Here is a 22,583-nt window from a genome sequence, read left to right on the forward strand (position 1 = left end):
AGCAGTGACCCAGACTTGGAGGGAGCTATGGGAGACCCTCTCCACCACAGGAGGCATCCAAAACTAATTCATCCATTAACACTGCCATTATTTTTCTCTAAATCTGAATCAAAAGCACGAAAAAAAAATCATAATGGGCATATGAAACAGTAAAAGCACCAAGAAAGACAATTCAACCATGAGGTCAACAGAATAAGAGAAGAGGTTAGCAGGTTAGCATTGTAGTAGAAAGTAAATTAGGATTGGGTTGCAGGAGAAGAAATTAGCCACGAGCATATAAAAGGTTATCAACCAAAAAATGAGCAGTTTTAGCAGATATTATCAGGCAGCTCTGAAAAAACAGATAAGCAATCAAAAACAAAACAAAAAAAATGCAGGTGAACAGCCTAACAGCTCAGTGCTGCACTAACAAGCTAGCATGTTCACGCAACATCCTAATGCCCATCTTACATATATGGAATAATTTGAAGTTAAACGTGTAAAACAGGTCACATAAGTCGAAAAGATTCATGTTCCAGAGACGCTGAACATGTCAGACAAATCTTAGCACTAGAGGTCTGTGGTGTAGACCACAGAGTTCATGGAACCTGGCCAAGAGCCTTACTCCAACCCTGCTTCAGCTTCGACTGCAAAGGCAGTGGCAACAGGTAGCAGAGTTAGCATGTATTAGACTAAAAAGCTAGCAGGCTACTTAGCTTTATGGAGGGAAACATTAGCTTTTGTAGTTTCCGGATGTCAGCGGATGAAAGAAAACTGTGTTAAAGTGGCCAAGAGCCAAACTGAATAGTTGTATCAAGAACAAATGTGCATCAAGCACTACGGTGATATTGAGAAATAAAAGTGGCAAAAGTGATCTTTCTCGATCTTTATTATTATTATTATTGAAAATATATTTATGGCCCAAAGGTGTAGTGATTCTTGTTGTGTTTTTCTGACATTTTGACATGTTTGCTTATTTTATTTATTTATTTATTTTTTACATGATTAGATCTATTAGATTTGTACACACTGATCAGCCACAGCATTAATATATCAATAGCACTGGATATCATGTTGCAATACTAATGTTCTTCCTGAAAAACTTTGAGGTCTGGATTTTATTTTAAAATTCAGTACCTGTTCCTCCCATCCCAGTAAGCCTTACAAACGTGGTATTTATTCTTCCACATTTCAGAGCTGTTTTAGCAGTGCAGGAAGAACATCAACAATTAGATAGAGTTTCATTTTGAAGCTGATCAGTATATACCTTTGGACTTCAGTATCTGATGTTGTTGAATACACGTATATATGCTCATGAAGTGCTTTGATTTATCCTGCAAATTCATTATCCTATAATGTGAGAATTGTTAGTGGAAATAGTCTTTGTTTAAACAAACAGTTCTTTTTTACTTATTGACACTTTCATTTTTCATTTATTACATACACAAATCTACTTTTCATTTCTGTAATTAAGCACCAAGTTTAATAGACTGATTACTTCAAGTGTCCCATCATTCCCCACATTCACTCCACATCTCTTCCATATGAATTATTCAGTCCTTGAGACCTCCATTGGTTTGGTTAATCAGTCAGATTTATCAATGCTACATAAGAAGTGCAATATCTCAGTCTGCTCTGTCAGAGCTAAGTATGTCAAATATGACTAATATCCAGTCACTTTGTATCTAACGCAGGCTTTCGGGCTTGAGGGACACCAGGCCCACCCAAAAGTCTATGTCTCATTTCCTCAGGGCTCACTTTCCTTAGCCTCATGTTTCTTAGTAGTAATGCACTCTTCCAATAGTTCCCGTTCCTGTCCCCAGGATATCTGGCTGGCCGTTCCTCCAGATCTCTCGGATGATGCGTTCCCTCTCCTCCAGTCGCTGTGCACGCTCCAGCTCTTCGGCTGAAGTAAACACATTCACGCTCAGTGTCCCATCCGACTGGCTGGTGTGATTGTCAACAGAGATTTCTGTGGTGGGCAACGGCACAGTCGCCTCTACATCGTCCACTTCTTCATCTTCATCATCGTCATCACTGTCCTCATCCTCCTCGTTGATGTCCTTTAAGTTTTTTTTCTCAGGAGTGGAGGGGGTAATGGTAGTGCGTGGCTTGCAGGAGATCCGAATCACCAGTAGGCAGAGTGTGAGTATCAAGCCAAAACACACTCCAAGCACAAAGTAAAGGCCAAAACTCTCTGGATTTGCTAAAGAAGGGACAAAAACAAACTGCATTAGATACAGTTAAATGTTGTTAAAAAATGAGAGGCAAATTCACACTGTGGCTTACCTTTGATGTGTGCATAGGCAGCAATGCTGTTACTTAGGAGGTCCATTTCCTTTTTCTTCACATCCATGGTGACTCGGTTTTCTTCTTTTACACCTGTAGCAGACATTTGACACACAATATTTAATCTGACTGCTATAAGATACAAGACACTTAATCAATCAGTTCTCTTCCAGGTGCTAAAAGTCGCTTTTGAAATATCTGCCAGACTTCTTTTCCTCCAGGTTTATATTCTGTGCAGCGCCGGGATGTCAAACCCACTGACCACAACATTCTTCATATGCCTGGTGGGTGGGATGAGGCCTTCGAGTCCCCAACAAAAGCTCCTTTGTGTCACTATTAACTACTAGCTTGATGTGGGATCATCATAATGCATTTGGCACATGGCACTTTGCCTCAGCCATTCTCTCTGAACCATGACAACCCTATATAAATGAGGTCAAGAGTCAATTTCCCAAGTAGCCGCAACGGGCTCCTTCGTGTCAGATGGGACTGTCAGATCGATTTGTAAAGCTCAGAGGAAGCAGCCAGTGCACGGTTGACATTTTTCTAATGTTTAGCCATTGTTTCCTTGACATTTAAGCTGCCTTATCCTCCCATATCCTGTCAGTCAAATGAACTTTGTTGTGCTTCTTCCGCTGCTATGTGCAGCCATAACTTCTGTCACTACCCAAGGATGGCATCATAGAGCTGCACCAAGTTACATAAAAGAGTGCTGGTGACAACAGAAAAAAGACCAGTTCAGAATAACACACATACACACGTTAGCACCATCCCTCTTTAGCATGTGCTTTGTGTTGTGGCTGACTGTGGAAAAAAAACCATTCTGTTCACGAGATATGATGACGAGCGCTGCAACCATCTCACTCTAACCTGTGTGCGCTCTTCTCTAAGTTAAACCACATGTCACTGTGCCTATAGAGATCATATGGACTCGTTCATATTGCACAAACCACATGTTTATGTTTCCATTTACCTCTAAATTGCACCCAGTGATAATCTCAATGTCTGATCTCTATCATGATGTGACTACCTCAATAATTTATTTAGCATGTGTGCTTACTTGTTGATGGAACTTTTAGTAAAATTCAAGCATGAAACCACACATGTGTAAACCATATGTAATATGGCCCACTAATGAACTTTAAAACACAGCAAACATTCTCTTGTAAAAGTAGAAGTAAACAGAAAGGGGAGTGCAGATAAAGTATAAAACTTACCACAAAAATGAAACTATGGAGCTTCAGTTCCAGTTCATATTGTTCTGAGAAGTTGGAGAACAGATGCAAAATTATCACGCTCCTCTTTTCTCTCTGCTGTTGGATCACGGCTTGTGATCTTTGGTCTTCAGGCTAAATAGTTGATTTGGCCACCCTGAAAAAAAGAGCAAATACACACACAGACACGTCAAGCTATGTTAGAGCCAAACTCAGTGAGGCGTCTGCAATGCAAACAAAGACAGACCTATTGCAGGTTACGTGGTCCAGCAGGAGACCAGAGGCAGACTTTTTGCATTTTTTAGTGCTTAAGTTGTTCCAACACAGAAAAAAAACACAGGTATGGCCAAGTTGTGCATATTAGTGTCATAAAAGCAACATGAAAAGTAACTTTTTTTTTTTTTTTTGCTAAAAGAAAAAGTAAATTTTTTTTTGATGTCTTTAAATACATTTGATTAGATCTTGGGAACTAAATTATTTTGTGATATGAACTTAGTGGGACTTTGTTCTATGACTTGAAGATACTCCACATTTAGACTTTTATGCATAGAAAGCTGGGAACAACATCAGATCCAATTACAAAGATACTAGCAAAATGAGTACTGACAGCTAAAAAATCCCCAAAAACATAGGGTCCCCTTCTGGCTCTGTAGGGAAAAAACACCTATTAGATGTAAAGCTGTCATCAATAGTAAAATACAAGTGAGGTGTTTCCACTCTCCAGCCTCAGGGACCTGTAATGCTGCTCTCTCATTGCAGCATTGTGCAAGGATGACAAAACAGAACATTTTGAACTTTGAACAAGTGACACGAACTTGAGATTTTTCTTTTTGTTTCTAGCACCTTGAACAATAACAATCAATTTTCTATACTTACTAAAAGCCCTATAACATCCTGGGGGTTTTGCGGTTTACATGCCAGGTGCAGAGCTGAGCGCTGTGAAAATGCTGAGCTGTGGAGTTTTTTGACTTGCACCCCTGTTTAGGAAAAAAGATCCTCTGCCAGCAGCAGTTGGTTTAGCAGAGCCTCTGAGCTTTCCAGGGCAGATTTTGATCTTGCTGACTCTTGGCAGATCCTATGCACTTTACACAGTGCCTAACTGAAACAGCACTCGGGGGGGGGGGGGGGGGCCCGTACAGGAGGCAGCTGCTCCACGATGCAGTGATAGACCCGTGCACTGTCTTCCAAACAAGCTTCCTCTCTTTATAAAAAGTAGATAAACAAATAATGAACAGATTCATTTCCGATCTCCTGCTGAGGCGAATCCCACTCGATGATAGAATCCACATAATGGAATCTATCATCATTATCCAAGCTGAGCAGAAAAGCACAGACTTTAAATGAAATATTTTGTTTTTGTCCCAGGGGTAATAAAGTAAACGGCTCAGATGACTACAGTCTTTTTAAGCCAAGGTCAAAGCTAATGATTGGGTACCTACAGAACATTAACTGACCTCTACTCACACCGCTATGCAGCAAAACTGAGCTTTAGGATCTTGGCATCTGTTACTGGTGGCTAATGATAACTGGAGAGCTGTTTAAAACCTATTTAAACACTAATTATCCTGGCTTGTTGTTTTGTTGTGTGTTTGTTTTAGTCAAACAAGGAAATTATTAACAGACCTGTTCCTCTGCAGCAGCATGCACTGTATCATGACTCAGTTCTCAGTCATGTTCTCAAAGTGACCCAATCTGTTTTTCTTTTGCAGGTTTTGCACAACCCGAAAGCTTTAAAAAGGAGACCTTCATTATAAGAAAACAGTCATGCTTTGGGGACTTGATGTATCATTTATTTCCATCATGTTTTACTTAAACAGTTGTTAAATTTTTAACAGCCTGGAAAATATTGTGACCCTACTCATCTGGTTCGAGGTGCAGAAAGAGGCATTTCTTTTGAAATTCTACCTTTTTTGGCCCTGTTAAGGTCCAAAAAAGGCAGAATTTCTGAGGGTCTCATACCCTCAGGTCAAAGACTTAGGCTCACCCCGTCTGAGGTCTTCTTCATGTCTCTGAATATTAAATAATCACTCAAATCATCATCCTGACATTATTTTCTTTTTTTTCTGTGCGAAACACACAGTCTATATTTTATGTCCTGTTATATCAAAACAGCTATTATTCCAGTAACAAATGGAAAGGGCATCAACTAAATTACCATTCATCTCTGTGCATGTGTGTGTGTGTCACTCAGCAATGAGCTGTTTGTGTCAGATCACTGCAGAAGCCAAGATAAACACATCATGACGTTGTGGCCTGAGAAGAGGTCAGGCGCTATTTTTGACCCGGCATTGTTTGCTTTGGTTTAGAAGAAATAGCTGAGTGGAGGACCAGCTACAAAATGTTATGCAGTGTGATATTTTTGCTGTTGTGGTGATAACCACAACTGCTCTTCCTTCCCACAAGGTTTATCCCTTTCCACAGAGGCAACATCCAGGGCAAAGCCTTTCCTCTGCTTCATTGTCTTAGATAAGTAGGTTGAGACAGAATAGACTGGGCTGTTTACTGTACACAGATGTCAGCTGAGCAGTTTATCAGGTGGCTCCTTAGATGGGCAGCTTTCCAAGGCAAAGGTCTGTCACAGAATAGACGCACTTTTCCCCTTGGATAGTTCACCAGTTACAGTAGTTTCATAAACCATCCAACCATATTGCTCCTTTTCCACAATGAAAAAGTCAAAGTTGTAACTCTTCAGTGGAATTTACGCGAGGAGTCAAGCCACATTTGATTTATACACAGAACATGAAAAGGTCAGATTACACAAGGAAGCCTGTCTGTGTTATTTCCGCATTGTAATGACACACACACTGAACCACAGAAGAAAATAAATATTTTTAATACCTCCAATTTCTTTGCAGCTGCAATGATTCCTAGCACAACAGACAGTGTGTCTGTGGTTTGCCTGGGATGAAACTTCACAAAATGAAAATGCCCAGATCTACATGCACACACAGACTCTCTCTAGTAGCCAAGATCACAAAAGGTGCTGTTACACAGCAAAGTCTCCAGTGTTAAATTAACACTTTTGACAGTGTTATATGTTTAAAAGTAACCTAGTCAGTTTTGAAGATTAACAAAGACTAGCACTGAGCAGTGATGATTTTCTAACACTGGAAAATAACTCAAAATGTTAGAAATATTCCATTGTTAGAAAATCAGCACTGCTCAGTGTTAGTCTTTGTTAATCTTCAAAACTGACCAGGTTACTTTTAAACATATAACACTGTCAAAAGTGTTAATTTAACACTCAACAGTGTTGTATTTAACACTCAGAGGTGTGGACCCATATAGACACTCTCCAGTGTTAATTTAACACTGGAGATTTTGCTGTGTAGGATTTATAGCATCTTTTTTTGGTCTTAATTATGCTCTTATTCTGTAGCTGCCGATAGAAAAAAAAAAAACTCTAAATGATTCACAACATCAAACAAACGCATTATTTCCAGCTTTCAGATCTCATTCTGAAACCGTGCAAGTTCCTGTAAAAAGAAAAAAAAAGATTTACTGAATCATAGCTTCGTTTTGGCTCACATGCCAAAGAATGTGAAACTGTATCACAAAAATATCTGCTGGATGTATGTGCACACCATTTATCAGACACCTGTAATCAAGCCAGCGAACCGTCTCCAAGCACTCAAACATAATGGAATTTCAAGTTCTCCGCAAAACAGCAGAAGTGCAGTAGATTACTTTCCACTTGGTAAATAGAAACATTGTCCAAACCAAGATCTCTGTCAACTGTGTCTGTGAAAGCATTCATGGATGTCCACAGGGTGAAGGGTAATTTCTTCTGGAAGTGCCTGTAAGTTTTCTTCAGACGGCGGAGGGTTGCACAGAGCTGCATTTCTGGAGAAAGTAAAAGTACATTTCTTCCAAGTTACTCTTGACACCAACATCTTGGATTTCAAGCTATGATTTCTGTCAGTTCTGCTACCCCGTTGTGAAAGCTTGACAGGAAGGTTGTTCCATTTGGAAACAAAAAATTCATAAGGGTAACATCAGGAAAGATGCAGAAACCCAGGCTGAACATGAGCAGACACAGCTTGGAGAGTTTGAGAGTGTTTGATCAGGCGTAGTATTTATCAGCAAAAAACAATCAAATAAAGCCAAATTTTTATGCTAGATAACTTTTAGAAAAATATTGAAAGGACAGAGATATGGTATTCTTTAACCATTAATCCACCTGAGGGTTGTGGGAGGGCTGGAACCTAGCCTAGCTGTCATGGGGCAAGCGACAAGGTACAAACTGCCAAACTATCACGGGGCTAACATCCAAAGACGGACAATCAGTAATGCTCACAGTCACACCAATTTAGTATAACCAGTTAACTTAACAAGCTTGTCTTTGAACTGTAGAAGGAAGCTGGAATACTGAGGGAAGGTGCACTCCACACAGAGGGGTGTAGCTGGCCAGCAGATCTGAACCACTGCTCTTAAAATGCTTCTTAAAAGCCAAACGGTTAGAAAAATGATCAAACAGTTAATAACTAAATCAAGTATTTTTTTAAATTAATGATATGTTTCTTTCCACCATTTATTTAAACAGAGAGTGGTTAACGTAACTTCTCAGAAAAAGATGTGTTTTAGGAAGAGCTTTAACATGCAAATAAGATTTAAAAAAAAAGCTTTTTGGGGCTGACAGTGGAAATGAGAGTTGAAAATATAAAGTATACCTGCTGTCTTGTCCTGGCTCTTTTGCCCATTTAGAATCACACTGATTACAAAAGCAGATGAAGTTTTCGCTGTTATCACAGACCAGCAGGATTTCAAACTTCCCTTGAATTTAAGTGCCTGTGGGGCTTCAAACCACATTTGCAGGTGAAGAGTATGAGCATCGTCCAAAGCGAATGAGAGGTCCTCGAGTGCAGGTTGTCTCATTACCTCAAGTTTCCAAGGTCAGCATTTATTTCCAGCCTCAGCTCAAGAAAAGGTTGATGAGCACAGTGAAAGCTTTGTCTGCTGATGACTGAAGATTGTTTTGCCAATATGAACATGAAGACTTTCAGTTTTCAAGAACTACTACAAGAACCCAACCACTCCCAGTAGTTTGACAGAACATGATTAAATCATCGAGAAAAAAAAATTACCCATGTAACATTCACGGTTGGTAAAAACAAACAGAATTTCAATCATATTTGACCCCATTCTGAACTACTCACCCTAGCTACAGCCAGCTGCAAAGACAAACAGCATAGCAAATTTAAAAGTCAGGACATGCCCAGCTTTTATCAAGTTTCCTCTTGAGACTCTTAGAGAGTCTTGAATGTCTTGAATATCTTTTAGTGTTGGATATGATGCTGAAAAAGACCTTGGGTTTTTATGCGTTGATGGCTCTGGGCGCTGGGTACTGTATTTTACATAAGCCTAATGAACAACAGCTTTTCTTTCAAGGACAAACCCTTTTCCAGGAGTGAACACAAACTCCCGGCAGTATTGTCAGCCAATTATTTTACAACAGATATTTAGCTTTCAACAACAGTTAGGTTAGGAATTCACTGTCCAACGTGATGGCAGTGGTAGACTCAGGGCAAAGCATCTCTTGCCCTGATTAATTCCTTTCCATCTTCATGTCATGAAGAAGTGAACCTCAGTGTACTGCTCGCCCTGTGGAGAATATGTTTTGTGGGTTATGGCAGGTAATGGGAGGGTAATAGAGATGCAGGACTGAGCTTGGGGTTAGAGCAAGTGGTTAATAGCACCCAGATGTGTTCCTGATATGAGGAGAGAGAGAATGCTTTGCTATGTAAATCAGGGAGAGATTTCCCATGCTCCTTCTTAATACTGACGTCATCAAGGTATAAGTCAAATAGCTGATGGCAGTAGGGAATCCAATTTATGACAACCATTGTGTGTTGTGCTGAAAAGGTTTATTTATATATTCGTGTGTGTACAGTTTTTTCTTATAGGTTGTTTGAGTAATTCCTGGATGTTTAGATCGATTCATTTGAGCGTTCCTCTACAATTCCCTAAATTACTTTGGGCTTTAGATCAGCACAAATTGAAATCTCCAAAAATAGAGACATGATCTCATCGTTTTCATTGACCTTGGCCATCATCCAGCAAGCAAGCCAGCACCACATACTGTATCAATTACATGGACCCTACGGATTACTCTGTGACACAAAACACGTGTTTGCCCTTTCCATGATTGGGCCCATACAGCTCGCTGTAGGCTATCCACAAATATGTTGCAGTTCCAGTAGATTTGGGGAGTTTCGAAGTGTTGCTCTGGCAGGACTGAGTTTGTGTAGTGAAAGTGAAGGCTGCTTGTATGACTATTTTAGGGGCTGTTGAGGTAGTGGCTCCTACTGACTTCTTTTAGTAACCAGTAGCAATTAGAAAAACAGCGCTGTCATCTGTTATGGTTAACTCTTAGATCATGATAGTGTCATATTTTTACAATAGAGATGTGAGGAGGTGCTTAGAGCACAGATCATAGCATAGCTTAAAAATGATAGTTTATAAGATGGCATGGTGCTCTAAAACTAATCCTTTCAATTTTCTGGGTTTATTTACAGCAAGACAAAAATAAAAATGTGACATGGCTTTTGCTGACAGTGCTTTTGTTGTCACTTGAGCTAATTTTATGTGTTCTTGTAGGGTGCAAATATTACTTAACATAATAGCCAAGTTATTGTTGATTGTTATATCTGCGGAATAATGCCTTGAGTTTGGGCCTAAATAACATTCATTCAGCTCTTGTCATTGTTTCAAACAGCAAATGTACTAAATATTGCAGCCTAAGCAAAAATATGCCCACCACACATTTATGCATGCTCAAGCACATTTTTTCAACGTGTGTCTTTTCCTGCATGCCCCTCTTCTTCCAGTATGTGTGTGTCCAGCTGCAAATATGTCTCAGCATACATGTATCCAAGATAGGAGTGTAAGCTTAGGTAAACCCACTGGACTTAACATGTCAACCATCCACTGAAATCTAAAGACCAGACTGTCTAGGCCAGTGGGGCTCCCGCTAGAAGACAATAAGCCCTGAGTCCTGGAAGGCATCACCGGCTAGTTGAAGCTTTGCTAAACATAGTTTTGGAGACACCTCATTTATCAAACTCATATTTGTCAGTGACCTAAAATATATATATTTTTTATGTGTTAGCTATCACCTTTTGACCAAGGCCATATAACTGTTAAACAAAACCGCTGTTAAAAGTGCAGTAATTAAATCTGTATACATATATGAGTGTGTTAAAAGGGCGTTAAGGTGAAACCAGCTGCTGCTTGATGAATGACATGATTTTGGAGCTGTGTTTTTACCTGATGAAAAACTAGACAAGTGATAAACACTCACCATTTTTCCCACATCTTCAACCCTGGTAACAACAGTTAGCGGCTATAATAAAACCACCAGCACTAACAGTTAAAAGGAGAAGGCCTGCTGTTTAAATGGAGCACTTTGTTTTGGGGCTGGGTGTTGTTCAGAGAGATCTGCTGATGATCATCTGATCCTGCATGACTTCATATCCTAGCTTAAATATGCCCCATGAAACCATTATCACAGCATCTTCACTGTAAATAAACCATTTTTTGGCAAAGCATTTTTTTCCCCATGCAGTGGTTATCAAAGGCACTCTGACCTTAGGACAAACATATGCTATACATCCATATATGAAACAAACCACTGCAAGTTTAACTTTAAACCCAACTCACCTAAAAAGATGTCAGCGACAATCAATGTGAAATTAAAAAGTGATGCACAAGACAACTACCGTATTTCCATTGCATGGAATGTTAAAGTTGGAACAAGCTGAAAATACTCCAAGGAATAAATGTAGGTAAAGTGGTTCATTGGTGTTGGCTGACATTTTTTCATTTACTTTCTTTGACATTCCCATCTTTTGTAACTTTTGTTTGGGACAATTTGCAATACTGAGCAACCAACAGTGAACTCCTGATTCAGCATTTTTCCATCTGTCCAAGTTATGTCCAAGGGACATAAGAGGCACACTAAATGCATATGCATTAAGATCTAATTCGCTTAATTCATGCACTGATGGAAAATTACCTCATTGCTCTTACTTCAATTTTTAGTACAATTGTTCTCTCCCAAAGCCAAGAACTGGAAACATGAAGTTTGATGCGGTGGTCTACACATGGGACTTTGAGAATGTTTACTGGGATGCTTTTGTGATAACAATGCATTGTTCACATTTGATAAAACAGCACTGTTGCCCAATTTTGAGTCCTGCTAAATCAGCCAAATGTATGTACACACTATACCTCTGCAGGGCTTCAATAGCATTACATCATTACAGGCTATTTGTTCATGTGTAAACATAAATTACAAAGAGTAACGATAATATATCTAGCTGCCTATATTAGCCCTTCTCTTGCACTGGGTTTGTTTATGAATGCTATCCATTGGGCTAAGTTCTTTTGACTTATCCTGGCTTTGTGTGGATTGAAACTTTCTGCAAACAGATTGGTACCATGGGACTTTAGACAAGCAAATCAAGTCAGAATCTGACCTTTCACCTCTGAGTAAATGGAGAGAGTTACCAACCATCCTCAGGACAGATAAGACAGGCCAACTGACAAGTGAGTCAACTGGGTTTTGGAAAAAGAAAAGTCTGCTAGTATGAATAGCTTGGAGAGGTCATGCAGAAGTCAAGTCTTGATAATCAGGCTCCAAGGGGTCATTTAACCCTGTTACATGCTCTTCCTATGGGAGATTATCTGATTGAATGTGGGAGGCTACAGTGCAAGCAGTCCACTCAGATAGTGTGAATAAAAAGACACTGGAGAGCAGCTCCAGCCTCCACCCATCAGCGCTCTTCTCTCTGATAAGAGGTGCTAACCACAATCATCCAGCAGAAAGCTAGAACTAATGGAAATGAGGCATATGGTCAGCTGCTGTTGACCATGATCTTCTCTTAGTGCTTATGCAAAAAAAAAAAAAAGGAAAAGAAAAACTGACAGATGAATAGAGCCATACGCACCATGTGTGCCCTGCTTTTAAAATTCTCTCACCTCTCTTATTTTACTGTAAGAATCTGCTCTTTTGTGGCCTTAAAAACACAACAAAACAGCAACAGGATGTTTGCTTATATTGAACCTTTTATTAGACAACTATCTAGTGGCTTTAAGTTTAGAAATGATGTGCAGAGGCACAGGAAATCCAGCTCTTCTGTCCTGTCTGAACTGGTGCTGCACCAGCTCTTCTTAGATCTGTTACAAGCTAAAAACACTTTAACTCAGCTCTGATGCACTGACACGGCAGATGAGGATCCAGCTTAGTTCGAGACAGTAGATTGTAGTAGAACAACGTGTTTTTATGTAAAAAAGATGCCAGGTGCTTAAAAGGTTTGAAGAATGTATTCACACTGCTGTTACTAAAACTCAGTCACTTCACTCAAGCTTCTCTAAACCTTTGAACACAGTTAATCAAAACAGAAACAACTGCAGATAAGCTGCTTTTTCTTGTAAAAACTTACCAGACTCGCTGTGATGAAGACCAGATATCAGACTTTGTAGCACAGGAAGGTTTTCCCAAGACCAAGCATCTCTCTAAACTAAAACAAATTAAATCTCAGACTCTCTCTAATACAGGAAAGAGTTAATTTAAAAAAAAAAAATAGTGTTCGTGATTCACAGGAGTTTCTATGATATGAATGTTAAACTCACCCGTCACTCTTGAGAGAAGCTGTTCAGTCCTCGCAGAAAGCAAACTGCAAATCTTAATCTTCCTTCCCTCCAAATTTTGAATTAGAGAAAAGGAAAAAAAGAGCACGGCATTAAAAGCAGCCTTGACTGTTGCTCTGTTGCTGCTGTGGTCAAGTCCTGAAGGGAGCGTGTGTTTGCCTGAGTATGTGTACAGGGTCTGGGGAAGAGGTGGTAACTTCCTCTGAAAGTTGGAGACGGAGCGAGTAACAGAGTTCTCTCTCTCCCGGTTCCAATCTACAAGCAGGAAAAGCTGTCACACTATCCCTCTTTCAGAGAAAAAAAAAAAAAAAAAAAGATGAAAAAAAGAAAGAAAGAAAGAAAGAGGAACAGCCAAAAAAGGGCAAGCTCCAAGAAGAGGGGAGGGAGGAAAGCTGTGGTGTGTGTAGTGTGGTGAGGGTGTGTAGGAGCACTGGAGAGCGGGGGTTCCCTCTGTTGTTGAGAAAACAGGCAAAACGCAACTCCAGGAATATTAGCCCAAGTTTTTCCATGCAGTTTGACAAGAAACGAAACAATATGTTACATGGTGTAAGAACTGCTGTTTTGTGGCTTTGCACTTTTTCACCCACGCATCTAAACGTTTAATGGGTGTTGTGAATAGCTTCAGGAAAATGCTGGATTACAAATCCTAGTCTTCTTTCCCTCCAAGCTATTTCTTTAAAAGAACATTTTCTTTTATGAGGAATGAGATCAGTTCTGCTCTCAAGTGTGTTGATAGAAAACTTTGTGCAGGCCGCCGGTTTGTTTTGTGTAGTTTAAAGACTGTAAGGGAACAGCAGCTACCTGGATCTGTCACGTCTAAGTAATCTGCTTAATAACTGACACTTGAAAATGTCAAGTTGCATTGCTATGGAGAGAATACATGCTGAAATTGTTTGTTGCGGTGAATTCTAGTTCTCAGTGTATGCCTCCCAATCTCAAGAGAATAACCAAGAATACACAACATGCAATTTTTGTGCTCTAATTTTTGCACATATTAAATAAAACATGTTAGTTAGTAACCTTTAGAGATGTTAGCAGACAGACCCAGGATTCCTAATTCCCCTTGTTTATACTGTTAATGCTCATATAACCTGTAGCTTAATTATATTTAATGCATATATGCGAATGCCCTTGATCTTCTATACTAAATAGAAAGTAAGTGCATCTTTCAGAATGTTAAAATCTACTTTGAAAATAAAGTTTTAAATAACTTTACATTAATTCTATCCCAGGCTTGTATGGCTGGTACATGCAGCTTAAGTAAAGTAAGCTAAAGCTTCCATTGGCTTTATTTTGACAAAAACTGATGTGGCTCAGTGTACTTACGATGCAATGACAAAGCTTAATGTTGATTTATAATTCAAAATGTGTGTTTTTGATGAATATTTGTAACTTAAAAGAGTCGTGTTACGAGATAGTGCGACTGGTAACAGCACTGGTAAAAGCAGCCTCACACAAAACATAGTAAACATGTAATCCCAATAATATGTCAACTGCTACGCTGAAGGAGTTGACATACTAATTGAGAACAGCTGCAAGATACATGAAAAAGTATCTTGCATCAGGAATTGACCGCACCACTGAGTTAACACTGGTAATAATAATGTTTTTCTCATGTTTGATTGCTGCATATCATGAACAGTATTTTTGTATTCTCAGCATGCACCGACCTTTGTTTGTCATATTTTGCAAGCAGTTTAACTACCAGCATTTTTAAACAAGGTCTGGGTTTGCCAGGTTTATTGAAGCCATATGATTGCGGGGGCAATGTGACATTTTTCATTAGTTTTGCCCATAGTCTTCATGGGAAAATAAGGAAGAAAAGCTGAGAAGAGTGAAATCAAGTGTTCATTTTATCCTTCCAGAGGGTCAGTGTCAGAACTGAGCTGTTATTGTGCTACACCCTTCTGGGACTTGAAAGAACATCCTGGTCTAGATATTTCGGTCACATATTTCGCTCGTTAACCCACGTAGTTTGGAGGCTCTAAAATCTAAGCATTCACTCACTTCACTTGAAACTGCATTTAATTTTGCACCCACTGGTCTTTCAGGATCATCGTTCCAAATCAAACATCCTCCCACCACCACTTTCTCAAGTTACTGCTTCCCCCTTTGTCTTTGGATGCAAGCAAAACAAAAAGAAAGTGGAAGGCATCTCTCCAAAAATCCACCCAGTCGTCTGCATCGATGAAGGAGGTGCTGAAGGAGAACCTGTAGCACCTTTAGTGGAAAAGCCGAGTTCCTTTACGCCAGAATTTGAATGCTTCTCTTTGCTGCATCAGCTATCACATTCCTGCCTGAATCTCCTCATAACTGGCAGATGTCCACCTGTCCCTGGGGCTGATTTACACGCCAGTACTGGGTTAGTCTGAGGAGGGTGGGTATGTTAAGGGTAGGAGACTGGGGATAAAAACAGGAAGAAACAGAAGAAGAGGAGGAGGTGAAAATGACTTAAAGATAATGAGAGCAGTCTAATTACAGAGCACGTATGGCTTTAAGACAGACTTTTCCTGGATCATGTCAGACAAACCCAAACCTTCCCGTGTGGTGCTCAATATAAATATAAATTCACAGCATTTTTGGAGATGGAAACGGTGATGGGGGAAGGGAGTGTGACTAATGATTGGCAAAGGTCTGTCTGCAGGTAGGGAAGAATGAAACATAAAGTGTGTAAAGACTGTAGTGGTGGTGGTGGGGAGAGTTAAACAAGATAGCACTTGCTCACAAAGCTAACTGCCAGGATCAGGTGAGGCTGTGTGTTCGAGGCAGGTTTCATAGTAACAAAAGCTAACTACAGTATTTAACCTAGATTAATATTTGCAGTACATTTCATGAGAGAGCTGCCACACCCACTCATTTTCCAAAGGTTGCCATGCACAGCCTTTGTTGGGGATCTGCACCGCAGCGAGGCAGCGTGAATGAACAGTAGATGGAAACCTCTGATGAAAGGCTTGGATTCGGGTGGCTGAAACCACAGTAGAGCAAGCGGAATAAAGAGAAGAAGTGCTTAGGCTGTTTGCACTTCTGACATCCGCAATTTTCTTAAAATGTAAATGCAAAACAATCTGTTTAGGGAACGGCTGCGTTTTTTTTTCTCAAGTATTGCAATAATGTGATTATAGTTATGAAAGAATAATAAACCTTTGTCTTCCTGTTAGAGAGAGGGGAGAGAGATAGGGGGAGGAAAACACCATCCCTATGACTCAACAGCAAACTGAAATTAATATCCAGGGAGGGCGCCCTGAGAGAATTAGCATCATTCCTTCTTTAATCAAAAGCATACAATGACATAAAACTGCAAAGAAATATTGCAAAGAAGTAACACTGAAGCAACCATCAGCTTGAGTGAAGACAAAAGAGAAAAGAAACATTTTTAATGTATCCTCGAGTTTGTCAAGGTACAAACAACTTGCCCTTCACAAATGGCTCATTAATGCATTCGTGGATTACCTGGATTAACCTCATCAAGGTCTTTTTCAGGTGCTTTCTGCACTTTTTCCAGTGCGTGAAAGCACATACTTGTCTTTTTGGCCTCTGTGCCCCCCCCATAAAAACCAATCACACTGGAGGCATCTGCTTGCAGTTGCTTCTTTATGGGACAGATGGGATCCTGAGAAGGCAGCTCCTGTGCACAGGGTTTGTTTTGTCACGAGCCTGATCTCTTTCCTGCTGTGATTTTCCACTCCCTGTTCATCAATAATAAATCACATGCACATACCTGGGCACATAGAAACACACTAGAACACATGAATAGAGGTGTATAAGCACATATCGACGACTCAGTATTTCTCCACAATTACAAACAGATGGATTAGCTCTTGTATTAAATCTTACTGTTTTAACTCTGCAGATCATGCAGATATCTTGGGTCAGCAATGCTCTCAAGGAGGCTCACTGACACCAGAAAGTGGAACAGCCAAAATCTTCTGCGCATCTTTGGAAATGTTTCCACCATGACTGCAACTGTCAGGAGCCATTACTTTGTGGAATTTTACTGTTTTCAGCACATGTGTCTTCGGCCGTCTTTGTGGATATTTTTATGAAGTATTTTTACTGGAAGTACTTTAAACTATAGAAAGTCTTTCATTGGTGACAATCTGGTATGCAGATTATGTATATAATAGGTACACCTCTAAAAAGGTATGCTGTTTTTTATTTTATTTTATTTTTTTATTGTTGTACAGTTCTTTTATTATAATAAGAAGACCATGCCAAGAAGACCATGACCTCACTTCCGGCACACCCATGGAGTGGTAAATAGAAAGGATATTAAGGAAGAGGTCTGTTTGGTATTAGGCTGGAAGCTGAGGACAGGAAATGATCCTGAGTTGTTCAGGCGCAGTCTATGCACATACTGCACACTGTTCCCAAGTTCCCAGTGCTCACGCTCACTCCTACGCAAGTCAATGGACACAGAAGGGTTGACAGGGGTTAAATGAGTGGGGAAGGAACACAAAGATTGCAAAAATTCAGGGGAGAGATTACATAAACATCTTAACATCTTGGCAACTTGACAGTTGCATAGTTTCCCTTTCTTCCTAAATCTCTTTCACTGTCTCTCTCTTTGTTTTACAGCAGTTAGTTCCCAAAATATGAAGATCTGCTTATCTTATTATGGTGAAGTTTGTGGAGCTTTTAAATAAAATACAAGACAAAATTAAAATAAGAAAATAAAGTAACAGGAGCTAAATTTCCTTCCAGAACAGAAAACATGTGTTTTCTTTGTCATGGCAGACTATTGGATTTCATAAGAAAAATAATAATCAATGCAAGTATGCAGTTCTTTGTGTGTGAAATTGATAATGTTGGAACCTAAACCTTTGCTAATATTATGCATCAGTCACTTTGCCATTTTACTTTTTCCATGCTAGCAGCAGTACTCCTGGGATACTAATGCTGTTTGTTAACCAGTTCAGATACTGGACAGAGAACAGATAGAAACATAAACACCTCTAAAACTTTCTCCGACGGTTTAGTTAGGAACAAAAACACATGCATGACAATGCACGATATTCCCCAGCTGATGAACCAGAATGCACTCTGTGTCAGTATCAAGCTTATGTTTGCCACACATGAGGCTGTGTGGGGAAAGGCAAATTCACATTCATCCTATGAGCACCAGGCAGCACACAGGGCCTAGAACAGTTTTGTCCTTTTGGGTACGTCATACCTTGGGTACTTCATATGGGTTTTCTGTGTGTGAAAACCCATATGAAGGCCATGAGGCCCATATGAGACTAACCCATTTGGGGTCCATGGCAGTTTTGCCCTTTTGGGTTCCCAAGAAAGAATTCTCTTGGCCCCATATAAGAGCAAAACTGCTTTGGGCGCTGTGTGGGCACACTGACCATGGTACCATGTGGGATAAGTGCAGGTTTGCCCTGCATGGATAGCCCCACAGGTCACCCACACCTATGTGCACAGGCAGCCCACTGTCAGCCGCACAAAGGACCCAAGGGGGCATGTTTAGTCGGCATGACTGTAACCTCCATTTAGCTTTGTTTAGCTGTTGTCACCAGGCTGATTAATATGAAAAAAAAAATGGGCATAAATAGTTTTCATGTATGTTTAGTAGATCAACACTGCATGTAGTGACTCACTGGTAGTAATGATTTTGCTTGTATTGTTGTGGGAAGCAGATTGCTGTGACTCTGGCAGTCTGGGCTAATGATTATAAAGCATTTTATAAGTTCAGAACATACAAACAGGAGTAGATTTAAACAGATGTCCCCTGTCTCTGTTCCAAGAGAGTTGCAAAAGCCTTTGAATGTTATCATTAAAAATTATTCTGTTCCTCCAATACCAGATTTGGGTCCTTAATCCATTTTAATACTGTTTTAAGTATGATTCCCTGTTTAATTTACTTAAATTGGGAAACAACTTAAAACCACACGTGAGCACAAATATTGATTCAAAAGGACTGATATTCCTCTTAAACAATGGTCCCATCGGTGTCGCTGTAAACATCTGAATAACATTACAAAGACTATGTAACAGGCCACACTGTTCTTTTATAAACCAGCCTTACTTTGCATATTTAAGAATAGCTCTTTGTGTGTATACAAGTATGTACTACGTGGAAACTATGTGACTGACAAACCACCACAGCCAGGCTTAGAGTGCTCTATACACAGGCTATATGGGTAAAAGTCTGCGGAGGATCACTGTGAGACCAGTGAGAGCAACATCTAGTAGGAGAGGAAAAGCTGCAGTCCAAGATAATGAATAATTATTTCCACCTCCGTCCACCTCTGCAAGCAGCACCCCTCCTAGCAACACCAAAACTCCCCATCTGTTTGCACATGAGACATAATGATGGGCTTTCGTGTGCAGAGAACTGTAAAAGATGCTAAGTATATACCTCAAAATAAGCATGAACAATGCAGCACTGTGTGTATGGCTTCCTTTAGAGAATCATTAAAAACTTGATCAATGCCATACAGCCAGTGAAACGCTGGTTTCTGATTTAAGAAGTAGAGTAAAAACACTGAAGCACAGTTCATATTCTGCTCCACATGTGTATGTGTATATAACAACCAACAACAACAAAAAAATAGTAAACACTGTTACACAAAGTCCAGACAGAGATGAAAGCCGGTTTCTTTGTATTTCTCACAGATGAAGCACAGCTGTCTTGTTAAAGCTTAGAAAATCGTGACGAATTCAACATTGATTTAAAATGTATTCAGACTTTCCTTTGCAAAACTTTGCATTTAACACTTTCATACGATACATCAAGCTCTTGTAGTAGCTCAGTTGGATGTCACTTTAATGAAAAGCCAAGATAGAACAATTGCAGCCAGTGCGTTTTAAAGACACGGCTGTTTATACAGAACAGCAGAGGTTTTGGAGCATACCCATGGCCACCAACACTTACACACTATCAAATTTGAGGCTGACACTAAAAACAGCTAAAGTAGTCATTATGGCTTGATAAAGGCATTAATCCCAGAGCAGGCTGGAGCCAGTTTGCTTGTCTTTCCTGCACGCACACGGACACACACACACACACATGCACGCAGAGGAACGCACACAGACAGTTACACAGATGCAGAGAAAAGGAGAGACCTGATACTGACTGTCAAAATGACAGTGCTGTTGTTTGGCTGCCACATGTAAAATACTCCACTTCTACAGCTTAAGCCAGCTTTGGCCCAAACAATACCTTTGCTGTGGCCTTCTGCCCTGCATTGACTCTATGTTAGTTCCAGCTTTGCAAAATAGACACGTTCCAAACAAGCTGATGAATGAATTCTTTACGAAAAAACAAACAAATCATTGGTTTCACCGTGCAAGAAAAGCATGTTCACCATTCATCCAATCTGGAAACCTGTCAACTCTTTCTCTTCACATTAAATGTTTACCTGCATGCAAACAAAACCTCCTCAAGAGCAATTTGGTCAATAGAGCTTGACCAAATATAAGGATTACTGTTTATCCCCAAGTATAAAATTCCATTGCTTATTGGTATCACAGATTAGGAAGTGACAGCTTGAAACTTTTTTTTGAAATACCTTTCAAACACAAACCAGTCTCTTTTCCAGCCATCTTCCCATCCTCGACTACACAGTGAGCACCACACATGTTGCAAGTGGAGGCTCCAACTGCAGTGTAGGTGCCTCAGGGGATTTCAGAGCTACCAATTTAGTTTACAATTTGGGCCAATTTACAAGAATGCAATTTTCAGCTGGTTTTAACTGTTTATGGTTCACAGTGAACAAGAATATTGGTTGTACCTTGAGCCATAACAGTCCAAAAGTCCCTGTTAACGAATATAGAAAGGATTTGCTGATGTTAGGAAATATAATTTTAATGCTTCAGAGATCACTTCTGAATGCCAAACTAGTGCATTTAACTACCTTACACATTTTACAAATCCATTGTAAACGAGATATTAACATATTTCTCAAACATCTGCTTAACATGTGTGCAAATAAAACACTTACTCCTGACTGCACGTTTGCTCAGTTTTAAAGTCTGGTTTTTTATTGTCTTCCAATGGATTGTTCTTGTGTATCGCCAAACACTTTTTTAAAACAGATTTTTTTTGTCTTTTTTGACAGCAGTGAAGAGTAGACAGGAAACAGGGGAGAGAGTGCAGGGGAAGACAAACAGCAAAGGACTGCTGCATTTCAGCATATGGGTATCTTGTCAACCTCAGTCACTGAGCTAAACTGGAACCTGAATTGAGGTATTTTAGCAACTCCATTTAAATACCTGTACTTTTAATAATGATGCTGCAAATAATTCTGTAGGCTTAAATTTATAAACTGAAAAGATATCTTTTCTGTTAAATTTAAGTTTAATACATCTTTCATCCATCCATCTTCTTAGCCGCTTATCCAATTCAGTGGAGGATTGGAGCCTATCCCACTTGATTTGACCAATGGCTTTGTATCTTATTTGGGATTCAAAAAACTGTGACTCTGTGCAGTGTTAAAAGATGAAGAAGAAAATGGGAAAAAAATGCTTCAAAATTAAAGAGTCGCTTTTTTAAGTGCAACGATCATCCTCAAATCTGGCCTAAAGCCCCAGGAGCGTTTTTATTCTGGAAAGAATCTGTGAAGTCACATGAGGATGCTGAACTAATTATACATACGGACTACTTACTTGGATTCTGTTTTTCCACCATAAAGAAAACTCAGAACTTTTCCTTTTTATATACACAAGGAATCAGCTTATTTTGAAGCAGGATATAACCAAAGAAAAACAGACTATGACCAGACAAAAACAGACAATATGTTTGCCCTCATGCCAAGTCCTTTGCTTTTCGGCAGAAAGTCGCCCTCTTGGGACTTAATCAAACTACCGGGTGCCAAATAAATCCACAGGGTGCATCCCTTTTTTAAGAATCCTGACATATGACTCAAAGCCACAGTTTTACTTAAGAATTCCCAGCCTAACAGTCATCTCTTACACATATATCCACTTGCATGCACTTGTATTCACATATACAGTGATAGACAGATTTCTAGAGTTGAACTTGAATTATCCCACATAAAATGGGCTAAAAATACAGGCCGTCTTTGGTATTTATGACTGCTGGGAACAAGCTAAAGTGAAACATCAAGCTGAAATGTGGCAAAGGCTGTTTTTCACTATAAACCACAAGTAATTGTGCAGCCTTTGGAGAATAGCACTCTTAAAAGCTTAAAAGCCCTAGCATATAGTGAAACAGAAATGGTTATAAAAAAAGATGTCAACAAACGATATGTTTCCATTTAGACTTCTCTTACAGTGAAAGGCCACACATACGCAAGGAGAACATTCATGTAAAAGGACAAACATAAGCATGTACTTATGTGTAAATGATGGAGGTCAAAGTCATTAGATGCTGTCTCTTTTTTTTCTCCCTCTCATTAGGGTGGTGCACAGAGGAGTGTGCTAGAGGAGTGTAATCGAGATAATAACACACTTCCACAGCTGTTGAAAGGGACTGTGGAGCTGGGC

General features: G+C 39.7%; 1 protein-coding gene across 3 annotated transcripts; it reads right to left on the reverse strand.

Annotated features, from left to right (window-relative positions):
• Positions 1–850: 850 nt before the first annotated feature.
• eva1ba (eva-1 homolog Ba (C. elegans)) lies at positions 851–13,385 on the reverse strand. Of its 3 annotated transcripts, XM_086311167.1 has the most exons (5): positions 13,116–13,385; positions 12,926–13,003; positions 3,486–3,639; positions 2,269–2,361; positions 851–2,185 (listed from the first exon to the last, which is right to left on the reverse strand). In XM_086311167.1, exons 4-5 carry the CDS (start codon positions 2,333–2,335, stop codon positions 1,758–1,760), a joined length of 495 nt encoding a protein of 164 aa, XP_086167293.1. In that variant the 5' UTR covers positions 2,336–2,361; positions 3,486–3,639; positions 12,926–13,003; positions 13,116–13,385; the 3' UTR covers positions 851–1,757. The 3 variants fall into 3 exon arrangements, with proteins under 3 accessions (XP_086167293.1, XP_086167296.1, XP_086167294.1); XM_086311170.1 differs by lacking the exon at positions 12,926–13,003; XM_086311168.1 differs by lacking the exons at positions 12,926–13,003; positions 13,116–13,385 and adding an exon at positions 4,359–4,517.
• Between the last annotated feature and the right edge of the window lie 9,198 nt (positions 13,386–22,583).

This window comes from Aulonocara sp. 'chitande type north' Nkhata Bay, linkage group LG11 (genome assembly GCF_057382095.1).
Source record: "Aulonocara sp. 'chitande type north' Nkhata Bay isolate Kocher_YH1m ecotype deep benthic linkage group LG11, A_spYH_male_GT1.1, whole genome shotgun sequence".
Lineage (NCBI taxonomy): Eukaryota > Metazoa > Chordata > Actinopteri > Cichliformes > Cichlidae > Aulonocara > Aulonocara sp. 'chitande type north' Nkhata Bay.

Bases quoted from the DNA above. Each gene is read 5' to 3' on its own strand.
- eva1ba (XM_086311170.1), bottom strand. From the start codon at position 2,335: ATGGATGTGAAGAAAAAGGAAATGGACCTCCTAAGTAACAGCATTGCT. The intron at 2,186-2,268 runs GTAAGCCACAGT...TCCCTTCTTTAG, and splicing joins TGCCTATGCACACATCAAAG to CAAATCCAGAGAGTTTTGGC.